We start from the raw sequence: 14,248 nt of genomic DNA on the forward strand, positions 1-14,248 counted from the left end.
CCTAAACTAACCAAAATTGTGGTAATCTGATTTTCACTTTCAGCTTATTCAAAGAGACAATTTTCATGCTTACCCCTTTATTAGCTACTAATGAACCATGGACTACCTAATCTACAAATGATATTAAAGTTCTTTCAATATCTGTGGGTTTTGAAGAAAACCTCTGTGTAATTTGTAGAATGGACAAGTACAACTGTAGGAGACTGAGAGAGTTCTACATTAGGGCTTTAAGAATCAGTCTTTGGATGTAGCTTGTTTTCTTCTTAGGAGGGTACATCAAACTTTATTGATGGTATTTAAGAGAGTAGGGAGGACTCCTTAGGCTCCTCTTTTTTTATGGGGGTCTGGACTGGAAATTGTGAGAGAGATGTTCAGTGTTGGGGGCCGAGTTGGGACAGGGACTCCTTAGGAACTGAGGGTCTCTCTCTTGCTCTCAGTGTCCTTGATGGATTGGGTGGCCAGGGTTTCTTATTCCTTGGAGGCCATGTAGGCCATAAAGTTCACCACCCTGTTATTGTAGCCATATTCATTGTCACACCAGGAAATGAGCTTTATAAAGTCGTCATTGAGAGCAATGCCAGCCACAAAATCAAAGGTGGAAGAATGGAAGTTTCTCTTGAAGTCACAAGAGACAACCTGGTCCTCAGTGTATCCCTGGATGCCCTTTAGTGAGCCATCAGATGCCTGTATCACCACTTTCTTGATGTCATCATATTTGGCAGTTTTCTCCAGGTGGTATGTCAGATCCACAACAGATACATTGGGGGTAGGAACACAGAAGGCCATGCCAATGAGCTTCCTGTTCAGCTCTGGGGTAAGCTTGCCCATAGCCTTGGCAGCACCAGTGGATACAGGGATTATGTTCTGCGCTGCCCCATGGCCATTACTCCACAGCTTGCCAGAGGGGCCATCCACAGTCTTCTGAGTGGCAGTGGTGGCATGGACTGTGGTCATGAGCCCTTCTATGATACCAAAGTTGTCATGGATGACCTTGGCCAGGGGGGCTAAGCAGTTGGTGGTGCAAGATGCATTGCTGACAATATTGAGGGAGTTGTCATATTTCTCATAGTTCACATCCATCACAAACATGGGGGCATCAGCTGAAGAGGCAGAGATGATGACCCTTTTGGTCTTACCCTTCAAGTGGGCCCTGGCCTTCTCCATGGTGGTGAAGGCGCCAGTAGACTCCACGACATACTCAGCACCAGCATCACCCCATTTGATGTTAGCAGGATCTCGCTCCTGGAAGATGGTGATGGGCTTCCCGTTGATGGCAAGCTTCTCATTCTAGCCTTGACTGTGCCATTGAATTTACCATGGATAGAGTCATACTGGAACATGTAGACATGAAGGTGAGGTCAATGAAAGGGTCATTGGTGGCAACAATCTCCACTTTGCCCGATGTAGAGAAGGCAGCCCTGGTAACCAGGTAGCCAATACAGCCAAATCTGTTTAGACCGACTTTCACCATCTTGTCTACAGGACAAAGATGGCACTGCATGAAAAGATGTCTCTGGAACATGGAGGAGCAGAGAGCTGCTTGTTTTCTTCTTAATCTTATGATACATGTAATTTGTGAGGTTGTGTAATTAGAATTTTGATAAAATGTATTCAAATTTTGGGATCCAGAAAATGAATTAAAATATTATTTAATTTTATAGCTAGTAAGTTCAACAAAATAAAAACAATTATGTTTGATAAAATATCATTTAGCAGAAAACCAATGGATGCACCATATGTAGTATTTTTTCCTCCAAATTAAGAGAAAGCATGTGGTATTATGCAATAAACAAAGATAAGAAGAAAATAGTGACTTTTCTGTATTTAGGAAATAATTGGGGATTGAAATTACAGAAAGCTGCCAAGACTTGTCCAAATATCACACCAATTGGGAATGATTTTTGTTGCACAGTGACCTCCTAAGGGCACTCTTGACCTCAGCATTCCTCAGGCTGTATATCAGGGGATTCAGCATGGGGTTGAAAAAACTGTAAAACAAGAAAAGGATCTTCTGCTGCTCTTCTGGGTGCTGGGACTTGGGTGCCATGTACATGACAATGGCACTGCCAAAGAAGAGCCCTACCACACAGAGGTGGGAAGAACAGGTAGAGAAGGCCTTTCTGCGGCCCTCCCCTGACTGGATCCTAAGGATGGCCACCAGGATGCATGTATAGGAGACTAGTACAAAGCATAGGGGCCCCACTAAGGCAAATACACAGCCTGCAAAGATGATGACTTGATTGAGTGTTGTGTCAGCACAGGCCAGCTTGAGGACAGACAGGATTTCACAGAAGAAGTGATTGATTTCATGAGGTCCACAGAAGGGCAGCTTCAGAATGAGGACTAAATGAACCAGAGCCAAAAGAAAGCTTACTATCCAGGAAACAGCAGCCAAGATGGTACATACTCTCCAGTTCATGATGACAGTGTAGTGTAGGGGGTGACAGATGGCCACAAATCTATCATAGGACATCACCACAAGGAGGACACATTCTGTGTTTGCAAATGTCAAAAAGAGATAAGTTTGCATCATGCAGCCAGCAAAGGAGATGGGCTTGGTCTCATCCAAGAGGTTTACCAGTGTTTGTGGCACTGTATTGCAAGCATAGGCAATATCAACGGTGGCCAGGTTGGAGAGGAAGAAGTACATAGGAGAATGCAGCCTGGGCTCTAGGCAGATTAACCCAAGGGTAAACCCATTCCCCAACAAAGTAAAGATGTAGCAGAGAAAGAACAATGCAAAAAGAACTAGGTGAATCCTCGGGCCAAGACAGAATCCCAGCAGGATGAACTCTGTGACCATGGTCTGATTTTCTTCCATTTTTTCTATGAAGGAGAGATAGAAAGTTCTAGGAGATGAAATTATATTAAAACATCTTTTTTTCAAGTTTTATCAAGTGCAAAATACTTTTAAAATATACTCTTATAAACTTATTCAAGTAAATAAATGAATTAAATATTAGTTATCAAATAGTAAAATTGCCTGTCCATCTACTCACATTTCAAGGTTGGCATCCAATTTTCAGAGGATGAAATATGTCAGTAGTTACTGACCTGGAACCACTGGCACTGATGTAATTAAGAACTACCAAACCTATATGAACAAAAGTATCATGAAATAGTGTTTAGGTTCATGTTTGTTAATCTTTTAGAGAATTACTAAGTCTTTGAAATTATATTGGAGCTTTAGTAGACGAATGTAAAAGAAAAAAACAGAGAATGTATATTGCTTTGGCAGAAATCGGATGGTTGTTACAGATTTTCATATAGTTATTTACAAAAATTTAAATCATAACTGGAGTATAAAGGCAGTTCTTGATGGAAAAAATAATTGGTACCTTATGGCAGAAGAAGTTTAACACATGCATACGACTTGTGATGCTATGAGAAGGAAGTAGCTAGAAATAATATTTAGTTATAGTTCTATATGGAATAATATTTTCATTTTAAGACATAGATTATACCTATGTATACATGAATCAAAATGTGTATTCTTGTTTTGATAAATGAGCACACATCAATGTTTAATAATTTGGCAACTAGATCACCGAAAGAGTTGTTGATTCACTATGCTCATATTTCTACACAGAAAAAGTAGGGCAGTTTGTGTTGGGTTGAACCATGTTTCAAGCCTAGCACTATGTAAAGTGGGTAACTTTTTGTGTTCCTATAGACTCTCATGGATTTGATGGGTGTCCATGATTTGGAATTTTTCTTGCACTGTTTGTTTTGACTTCCCTTTCTTGATTTTATCAGGATAAAATTAGTCTAAAGTGAAAATAAAGCAGAGTGATATTCATCTTCTTTTTTCAAACCTTACAAAAAGGTTGCATTTTGTTAATTTATTCTGAAACATGTTTGAGTGCAGAGGCCAAAGGACAACTTTCAGAAGCTGGCTCTGCCCTTTCACCTTGTAGGTTCCAGAGAATGAACCTGGGTTGACAGTCTTGGTACCAAGCACCTTACCTGCAACGTCATCTTGCTCTCCTACTTATTTTACTTTAATTCAATCCTTTCTATTGTGAAATCTTAAACAAAAGAATTTACTACTTAGAGGGACAACAACAACAAAAGAACTTTGCCAGCACCATTTCCTGGGCAAAATAATGTGAAGCTTAGCTTCTTTCTCCAATAATCAGTGCTAGTAATGAACTGAGTTAGGCTAGTCCCTGGTTTCACTGTCTTCTGAAGCAAGGGATGTTAAGTGCTTGCTGAAGAATTGTTATCAGAGACAGAATTGAGTTCTTAAGGAAATAATTGTAAAATCACATAATCAATGACCTATAAATGGAAAGCTCATTCCAGTTGTTGAATGTCATCTCCCAGAGGCAGGGCTTGAGGATTTGACCAAGCAGTGAGCTCAAATATAGCTACTTTTATGAAATACCTATCCTGGGAAAGGGTAAAGAGATGGAAAGAGATGGCTGTGGAGTGTAGACCCCATGCCTATGAAGTAGCATTTGACAGTTTGCACAAAATGACCTTTGGAAGAGGGGACAAGGGAACCCGGTGAAGCAAAACTACAAGATGTCTGCAGTACACATGGATGGACTGGTGACTAGTTCTTCTAGTTGTCATTTCACATTATTTTCAGCACTTGGTAATGATCTCTTTCCTTGAACAGGTGACCCTACATAATTAACAAAGAAGGAACATGATTAACAGGAGTCTCTGCTTGTGTTCCAGTTACATCTTGAATTTGAAAGAAAACGTATTTAGATATTATAGCTTATGCCCTATGCACTTGTGCTTTGCTGCAGGATGATTTTTTTTTTGAGGAAAATTTCCAAAAGTTAGGACTAGAAATCAGGGAACAGACTCAAGACCAATACAACCCCTTTAGTACTATACCATGCAAGGAAATAATTCCCTTAATGACAACAGATGTTGCACCTACTTCATAGATGCATTATTGATACATGACCAATTTATATTCACTGAAAATAAGTTAAATATATTTAAAATTCTTTCTATAATTCTCTCTATATATATTTTAAAATTCCATGCATGACCGGCTAATTCAGCATAAGGTTAATGTTAAAATTTTTAGAATGAAAGGCTTCTAAATTTAAGTACTTAGTATGTACATAAGGCATAGAAAACTACTGGATTGTAGCCTTCTCTCTCTCTCTCTCTCTCTCTCTCTCTCTCTCTCTCTCTCTCTCTTTCTCTCTCGGTGTGTGTGTGTGTGTGTGTGTGTGTGTGTGTGTGTGTGTGTATGTGTGTGTGTGTACATGTGTGTGCGTGTGTTTTAATAGCCTCAGACACAGAAAGATGGAGAAGTCAGATGTATTACCATCTTCTTAGCATTATTGTTTCAGTCTCGAAACACACATGTTCCATACCAGTGGAAAACAATTGCTTATTTTTATATTCCAGATGTTTGTTATGTGACAAACACATAAATAAAGGAGCAGATAACTAACTTTTGTTTTCTTATGAGATCTAATTTACTTCAAGATATAGTCTCTAGTAATTTTTCTATATCAGTTCTTTCTTTCTGTAGGGAAAAAACCCTAAAAGCCCCAAAATGTCTTTCTTGTGATCTGTGTTAAAGTAAGATCCTTAACATTTGATAAGATCAACTAAAGCATTTACAATATGTTAAGGACTTGAGTTTAATATTTATTTCTCATTTTTGTAAGATAAATTTTTGACATATCTAATACTAATTAAAACAATCAATGGAAGCTAATTACTAAGATGTCTACAAGGACTTCCTTCTCACTGATGCATATTTCAGCTGCAAATGTAAATTTCAGGTATGATGTATACATTAATGTATATTACATGAATGCATGTATGTATGCATGTAATGAATGATTTTAAAAATTTGTAAGTTGACAAACTTTTATACAGTTAAAATGTCATCTGGCAGCTTAAATATTCTAGAGTAAATACTTAAGTAAGACACATGCTTTTTTTTCTGTATAGCAAAGCCTCAACACTTGGACAGTTCATATTTAGAAAAGCAAATCTCAAAGTTTGATGGACGTCTTTCTCTTCTCTGTAGTTCTACACATGGGCCAGACAGAATTTGTAATATGACTTTCTGTTGTTTACCAATTGTGCAGCTCAAATAGAAGCCTGGTTACTTGTATGTAATGACAAAGAACAGGAAACGAATTAGTTTTCTTGCTTGCACTATTATAAAGAGAGACTTTGCCAGGCCATCTTATGGATGACTCTATTGAGTTGTATCCTATGCACTAAGCACTATGGGAATACTATGCCCTAGCAGGTGAATGGAACCCATTTTGTGAAGACCTTATTGTAAAAATATCTTCAGGACAAAGAGATTCATATAAGGAAAACTTTAAACAGCAAAACCCTGTAAACAGAACACTTAGAGTTTCTTGACATCTTGTCCTTTTCTCACTTTGCCCCATGATCGGAGACCTCTGTCCATTTCCATACACACTCTACAAATGCATCCTCCAGGCTTCACATGATATAACATGTACTTATTTTTTCAGCACATTCTAGTTGACTGAATACATTCTTAAAGATGTGCTCAAAGAAAAGTATGTTTAGGACATAGACTTGAAATTCATTTGGCTTCATATTCCATTGAAATAAAATTATTTTCATAAGCTTAGCATGTATTTTGACAGTGGTGACAAGAATTAAGTGTAACCTTTCTGAAATCACCAACTTATATTAATTGTTCTGAAATTGAGCATTATTCTGAAACATATCCTATTCTTCTACTATAATTGCTGCTGAGTAGGACAATTATTTACATATTTCATCCAAACTCATAATATTGAAATTACTTACTATTCATGTAGATTAATGACCATGTAAATCCAGCATCCATAGAGACAATCAATTTCTCTTCCTGATTAATAAAGAGTGGTAATAACTGAGGGAGAACAGACCAAAACATAGAAGCTTTAGCAAATCTGGGAGGATTTAAGTAGTAAAGTAAAGCCAGGCACCCCTCTTATCCAAACATTAAACCCAAGGGTTTCAAAAGAGGAAGCAGTTCAAGATTGGTACAGATCCTGTATCCTCAGATTGTTATGCAACTGCAGAAACCTCCCTGCCTGAAATGCAGGTGCAGACTCAGGAAAGGAGGTAGCATTCTCTCAGGGCCCAGGCTAGATGGCAGTCATGAGGGAATCATAGAAAGGGCTATGCCATGAAATATCCTGCATGGCCACCTCTGCTAAAAGCAGTGAGGAAGCAATTGTGTTTTTCTATTTCTGTTCTTATCCCTAGCACACAATTAGGAAACATAACCATTGAACATACCTCTGAGACTACAACTCTCATTAGAGTACCTGAGTACTTCTCATTATATGAGCTCATAATTTTCAGAATAGCACTGCTTCCAGTCTCCAGAGGATTCTGTTAAGCCTGCCAATAAGCAAGGCCACCAGATGAGCTTATGGCATCCAGTCTGCAAGTCAGCTTGTTTTCGATAGAATTTAGTTGCCCTGGGCTGAAGCATAGATGGAGAAAAAAAGTCTCTAAAACTAAGCTGCTGCAAGTAGCATTCAAAGGTGGGGAGGTGCTGAGAGAAAGTCATACATTTTTGGGATCTTCTGGTTTCCATCTGTATCCCAGAGCCGAACCTGAGCCACAGCTCTCTACACCCAAATCATAATTGAAGAGAGTTGGTCTTCCAGGAGTGCCGACACATGTAAGATCAAAGGCTTACTGGCTAACAGGAGGCACAAGGTCTAGTCAGAAACCAACTAACACCAGAGATAAACAGATGATGAGAGGTAACCACAAGGACCAAAGCAACAGAAACCAAGGCTACAAGGCACCATTGGAACCCAGTTCTCCCAGCACAGCAAACACTGGGATAGCCCAACACACCAAAAAAACCAAGATTCTGATTTAAAATCACTTCTCATAATGATGATAGAGGACATTAAGAAGGACATAAATAACCCTTTGTAAAGAAATACAGGAAGACACGGGTAAACAGGTAGAAGCCCTTAAAGAGGAAACACTAAAATCCCTTAAAGAATTACAGGAAAACACAACCAGATAGATCAAGGAATTGAACAAAACAATCCAGGATCTAAAAATGGAAATAGAAACAATAAAGAAATCACAAAGGGAGACAATTGTGGAGAGAGAAAACCTAGGAAAGAGATCAGGAGTCATAGATGCAAGCATTACAACAAAATACAAGAGACAGAAGAGAAAATCTCAGGCATAGAAGATACCATAGAAGATATTGACAAAACAGTCAGAGAAAATACAAAAAAGCAAAAAGCTCCTAACTCAAAACATTCCAGAAATCCAGGACACAATGAAAAGACCAAACCTAAGAATAATAGGTATAGAAGAGAGTGAAGATTCTCAACTCAAAGGGGCAGGAAACATCTTCAAAAAATTATAGAAGAAAACTTCCCTAACCTAAAGAAAAAGTTGCCCATAAACATACAAGAAGCCTACAGAACACTGAAAAGATGGGACCAGATAAGAATTTCCTCCCGTTACATAATAATTAAAACACCAAATGCGAGAGACCTCACTGCCTGGTCAGGTGGGCACTCCTGAGGCTGCAGAGCGGAAGAAACCACCAACACTGCCCACCCCTGCCCACATCCCTGGCCCAAGAGGAAACTGTATAAGTCCTCTGGGTGCCCGTGGGGTAGGGCCCAGGAGTGGCAGGACCCCTGCCTGAGACACCGCCGGAACCTGAAGGAAACAAACCGGATAAACAGTTCTCTGCACCCAAATCCCATGGGAGGGAGAGCTAAACCTTCAGAGAGGCAGACACGCCTGCGAAACAAGAAGAGACTGCTCTCTGCACACATTACTGATTCCAGAGGAAAACACCAAACTCCATCTGGAACCCTGGTGCACGGAGGCTCCTGGAAAGGGCGGCGCAGATCTTCCTGGTTGCTGCCGCCACGGAGAGCCCGTGGGCAGCACCCCGAGAGCGAACTTGAGCCTCGGGACCACAGGTAAGACCAACTTATCTGCTGCAAGTGACCTGCCTGGTGAACTCAAGACACAGGTCCACAGGAACAGCTGAAGACCTGTAGAGAGAAAAAACTACACGCCCGAAAGCAGAACACTCTGTCCCCATAACTGACTGAAAGAGAGGAAAACAGGTCTACAGCACTCCTGACACACAGGCTTATAGGACAGTTTACCACTGTCAGAAATAGCAGAACAAAGTAACACTAGAGATAATCTGATGGCGAGAGGCAAGTGCAGGAACCCAAGCAACAGAAACCAAGACTACATGGCACCATCAGAACCCAATTCTCCCATCAAAACAAACATGGAATACCCAAACACACCAGAAAAGCAAGATCTAGTTTCAAAATCATATTTGACCATGATGCTGGAGGACTTCAAGAAAGACGTGAAGAACTCCCTTAGAGAACAAGTAGAAGCCTACAGAGAGGAATCGCAAAAATGCCTGAAAGAATTCCAGGAAAACATAAATAAACAAGTAGAAGCCCATAGAGAGGAGACACAAAAATCCCTGAAAGAATGCCAGGAAAACATAAATAAACAAGTAGAAGCCCATAGAGAGGAGACACAAATTCCCTGAAAGAATTCCAGGAAAACACAATCAAACAGTTGAAGAAATTAAAAATGGAAATAGAAGCAATCAAGAAAGAACACATGGAAACAACCCTGGATATAGAAAACCAAAAGAAGAGACAAGGAGCTGTAGATACAAGCTTCACCAACAGAATACAAGAGAGAATCTCAGGAGTAGAAGATTCCATAGAAATCATTGACTCAACTGTCAAAGATAATGTAAAGCAGAAAAAGCTGCTGGTCCAAAACATACAGGAAATCCAGGACTCAATGAGAAGATCAAACCTAAGGATAGTAGGTATAGAAGAGAGTGAAGACTCCCAGCTCAAAGGACCAGTACATATCTTCAATAAAATCATAGAAGAAAACTTCCCTAACCTAAAAAAGAGATACCCATAGGCATACAAGAAGCCTACAGAACTCCAAATAGATTGGACCAGAAAAGAAACACCTCCCGTCACATAATAGTCAAAACACCAAACGACAAAATAAAGAAAGAATATTAAAAAGCAGTAAGGAAAAAAGGTCAAGTAAATATAAAGGCAGACCTATCAGAATCACACCAGACTTTTCGCCAGAAACTATGAAGGCCAGAAGATCCTGGATTGATGTCATACAGACCCTAAGAGAACACAAATGCCAGCCCAGGCTACTGTATCCTGCAAAACTCTCAATTAACATAGATGGAGAAACCAAGATATTCCATGACAAAACCAAATTTACACAATATCTTTCTACAAATCCAGCGCCACAAAAGGATAATAAATGGTAAAGCCCAACATAAGGAGGCAAGCTATGCCCCCAAGAAGAGGCAAGAAACTAATCGTCTTGGCAACAAAACAAAGAGAAGAAAAGCACACAAACATAACACATCCAAGTATGAATATAACAGGAAGCAATAATCACTATTCCTTAATATCTCTCAACATCAATGGCCTCAACTCCCCAATAAAAAGACATAGATTAACAAACTGGATACGCAACGAGGACCCTGCATTCTGCTGCCTACAGGAAACACACCTCAGAGATGAAGACAGACACTACCTCAGAGTGAAAGGCTGGAAAACAACTTTCCAGGCAAATGGTCGGAAGAAGCAAGCTGGAGTAGCCATTCTAATATCAAATAAAATCAATTTTCAACTAAAAGTCATCAAAAAGATAAGGAAGGACACTTTATATTCATCAAAGGAAAAATCCACCAAGATGAACTCTCAATCCTAAATATCTATGCCCCAAATACAAGGGCACCTACATACGTAAAAGAAACCTTACTAAAGCTCAAAACACACATTGCACCTCACATGATAATAGTAGGAGATTTCAACACCCCACTCTCATCAATGGACAGATCATGGAAACAGAAATTAAACAGAGATGTAGACAGACTAAGAGAAGTCATGAGCCAAATGGACTTAATGGATATTTATAGAACGTTCTATCCTAAAGCAAAAGGATATACCTTCGTCTCAGCTCCTCTTGGTACTTTCTCCAAAATTGACCATATAATTGGTCAAAAAACGGGCCTCAACAGGTACAGAAAGATAGAAATAATCCCATGCGTGCTATCGGACCACCACGGCCTAAAACTGGTCTTCAATAACAATAAGGGAAGAATGCCCACATATACGTGGAAATTGAACAATGCTCTACTCAATGATAACCTGGTCAAGGAAGAAATAAAGAAAGAAATTAAAAACTGTTTAGAATTTAATGAAAATGAAGGTACAACATACCCAAACTTATGGGACACAATGAAAGCTGTGCTAAGAGGAAAACTCATAGCGCTGAGTCCATGCAGAAAAGAAACAGAAAGAGCATATGTCAGCAGCTTGACAGCACACCTAAAAGCTCTAGAACAAAAAAGAAGCAAATACACCCAGGAGGAGTAGAAGGCAGGGAAATAATCAAACTCAGAGCTGAAATCAACCAAGAGAAACAAAAAAGAACCATAGAAAAAATCAACAGAACCAAAAGTTGGTTCTTTGAGAAAATCAACAAGATAGATAAACCCTTAGCCAGACTAACGAGAGGACACAGAGAGTGTGTCCAAATTAACAAAATCAGAAATGAAAAGGGAGACATAACTACAGATTCAGAGGAAATTAAAAAAATCATCAGATCTTACTATAAAAGCCTATATTCAACAAAACTTGAAAATCTACAGGAAATGGACAATTTCCTAGACAGATACCAGGTACCGAAGTTAAATCAGGAACAGCTAAACCAGTTAAACAACCCCATAACTCCTAAGGAAATAGAAGCAGTCATTAAAGGTCTCCCAACCAAAAAGAGCCCAGGACCAGACGGGTTTAGTGCAGAATTCTATCAGACCTTCATAGAAGACCTCATACCAATATTATCCAAACTATTCCACAAAATTGAAACAGATGGAGCACTACCGAATTCCTTCTATGAAGCCACAATTACTCTTATACCTAAACCACACAAAGACCCAACAAAGAAAGAGAACTTCAGACCAATTTCCCTTATGAACATTGACGCAAAAATACTCAACAAAATTCTGGCAAACCGAATCCAAGAGCACATCAAAACAATCATCCACCATGATCAAGTAGGCTTCATCCAAGGCATGCAGGGATGGTTTAATATACGGAAAACCATCAACGTGATCCATTATATAAACAAACTGAAAGAACAAAACCACATGATCATTTCATTAGATGCTGAGAAAGCATTTGACAAAATTCAACACCCCTTCATGATAAAAGTCCTGGAAAGAATAGGAATTCAAGGCCCATACCTAAACATAGTAAAAGCCATATACAGCAAACCAGTGGCTAACATTAAACTAAATGGAGAGAAACTTGAAGCAATCCCACCAAAATCAGACTAGACAAGGCCCCACTCTCTCCCTAGGTTGCTTATTCAATATAGTTCTTGAAGTTCTAGCCAGAGCAATCAGACAACAAAAGGAGGTCAAGGGGATACAGATCGAAAAGAAGAAGTCAAAATATCACTATTTGCAGATGATATGATAGTATATTTAAATACATGATCCCAAAAGTTCCACAGAGAACTACCAAAGCTGATAAACAACTTCAGCAAAGTGGCTGGGTATAAAATTAACTCAAATAAATCAGTAGCCTTCCTCTACACAAAAGAGAAACAAGCCGAGAAAGAAATTAGGGAAACGACACCCTTCATAATAGACCCAAATAATATAAAATACCTCGGTGTGACTTTAGCCAAGCAAGTAAAAGATCTGTACAATAAGAACTTCAAGACACTGAAGAAAGAAATTGAAGAAGACTTCAGAAGATGGAAAGATCTCCCATGCTCATGGATTGGCAGGATTAATATAGTAAAAATGGCCATTTTACCAAAAAGCGATCTACAGATTCAATGCAATCCCCATCAAAATACCAATCCAATTCTTCAAAGAGTTAGACAGAACAATTTGCAAATTCATCTGAATAACAAAACCCAGGATAGCTAAAAACTATCCTCAACAATAAAAGGACTTCAGGGGAATCACTATCCCTGAACTCAAGCAGTATTACAGAGCAATAGTGATAAAAACTGCATGGTATTGGTACAGAGACAGACAGATAGACCAATGGAATAGAATTGAAGACCCAGAAATGAACCCACACTCCTATGGTCACTTGATTTTTGACAAAGGAGCCAAATCCATCCAATGGAAAAAAGATAGCATTTTCAGCAAATGGTGCTGGTTCAACTGGAGGTCAACATGTAGAAGAATGCAGATCGATCCATGCTTATCACCCTGTACAAAGCTTAAGTCCAAGTGGATCAAGGACCTCCACATCAAACCAGACACACTCAAACTAATAAAAACTAGGGAAGCATCTGGAACACATGGGCACTGGAGAAAATTTCTGAACAAAACACCAATGGCTTATGCTCTAAGATCAAGAATCGACAAATGGGATCTCATAAAACTACAAAGCTTCTGTAAGGCAAAGGACACTGTGGTTAGGACAAAATAGCAACCAACAGATTGGGAAAAGATCTTACCAATCCTACAACAGATAGAGGCCTTATATCCAAAATATACAAAGAACTCAAAAAGTTAGACCGCAGGGAGACAAATAACCCTATTAAAAAATGGGGTTCAGAGCTAAACAAAGAATTCACAGCTGAGGAATGCCGAATGGCTGAGAAACAGCTAAAGAAATGTTCAACATCTTTAGTCATAAGGGAAATGCAAATCAAAACAACCCTGAGATTTCACCTCACACTAGTGAGAATGGCTAAGATCAAAACTCAGGTGACAGCAAATGCTGGCGAGGATGTGGAGAAAGGAACACTCTCCATTGTTGGTGGGGTTGCAGACTGCTACAACCATTCTGGAAATCAGTCTGGAGGTTCCTCAGAAAATTGGACATTGAACTGCCTGAGGATCCAGCTATACCTCTCCTGGGCATATACCCAAAAGATGCCCCAACATATAAAAAAGACACGTGCTCCACTATGTTCATCGCAGCCTTATTTATAATAGCCAGAAGCTGGAAAGAACCCAGATGCCCTTCAACAGAGGAATGGATACAGAAAATGTGGTACATCTACACAATGGAATATTACTCAGCTATCAAATACAACGAGTTTATGAAATTTGTAGGCAAATGGTTGGAACTGGAAACTATCATCCTGAGTGAGCTAACCCAATCACAGAAAGACATACATGGTATGCACTCATTGATAAGTGGCTATTAGCCCAAATGTTGAATTACCCTAGATG

At 39.3% G+C, this 14,248-nt stretch overlaps 1 protein-coding gene across 1 annotated transcript; it reads right to left on the reverse strand.

The window, feature by feature from the left end:
• Positions 1-1,879: 1,879 nt before the first annotated feature.
• On the reverse strand, positions 1,880-2,821 carry LOC116902852 (olfactory receptor 2A1/2A42-like). Its single transcript, XM_032905180.1, has one exon. The coding sequence runs from the start codon at positions 2,819-2,821 to the stop codon at positions 1,880-1,882; it is 942 nt and encodes a 313-aa protein (XP_032761071.1).
• Positions 2,822-14,248: the final 11,427 nt, after the last annotated feature.

This window comes from Rattus rattus, chromosome 6 (assembly GCF_011064425.1).
Source record: "Rattus rattus isolate New Zealand chromosome 6, Rrattus_CSIRO_v1, whole genome shotgun sequence".
Taxonomy (NCBI): Eukaryota; Metazoa; Chordata; class Mammalia; order Rodentia; family Muridae; genus Rattus; species Rattus rattus.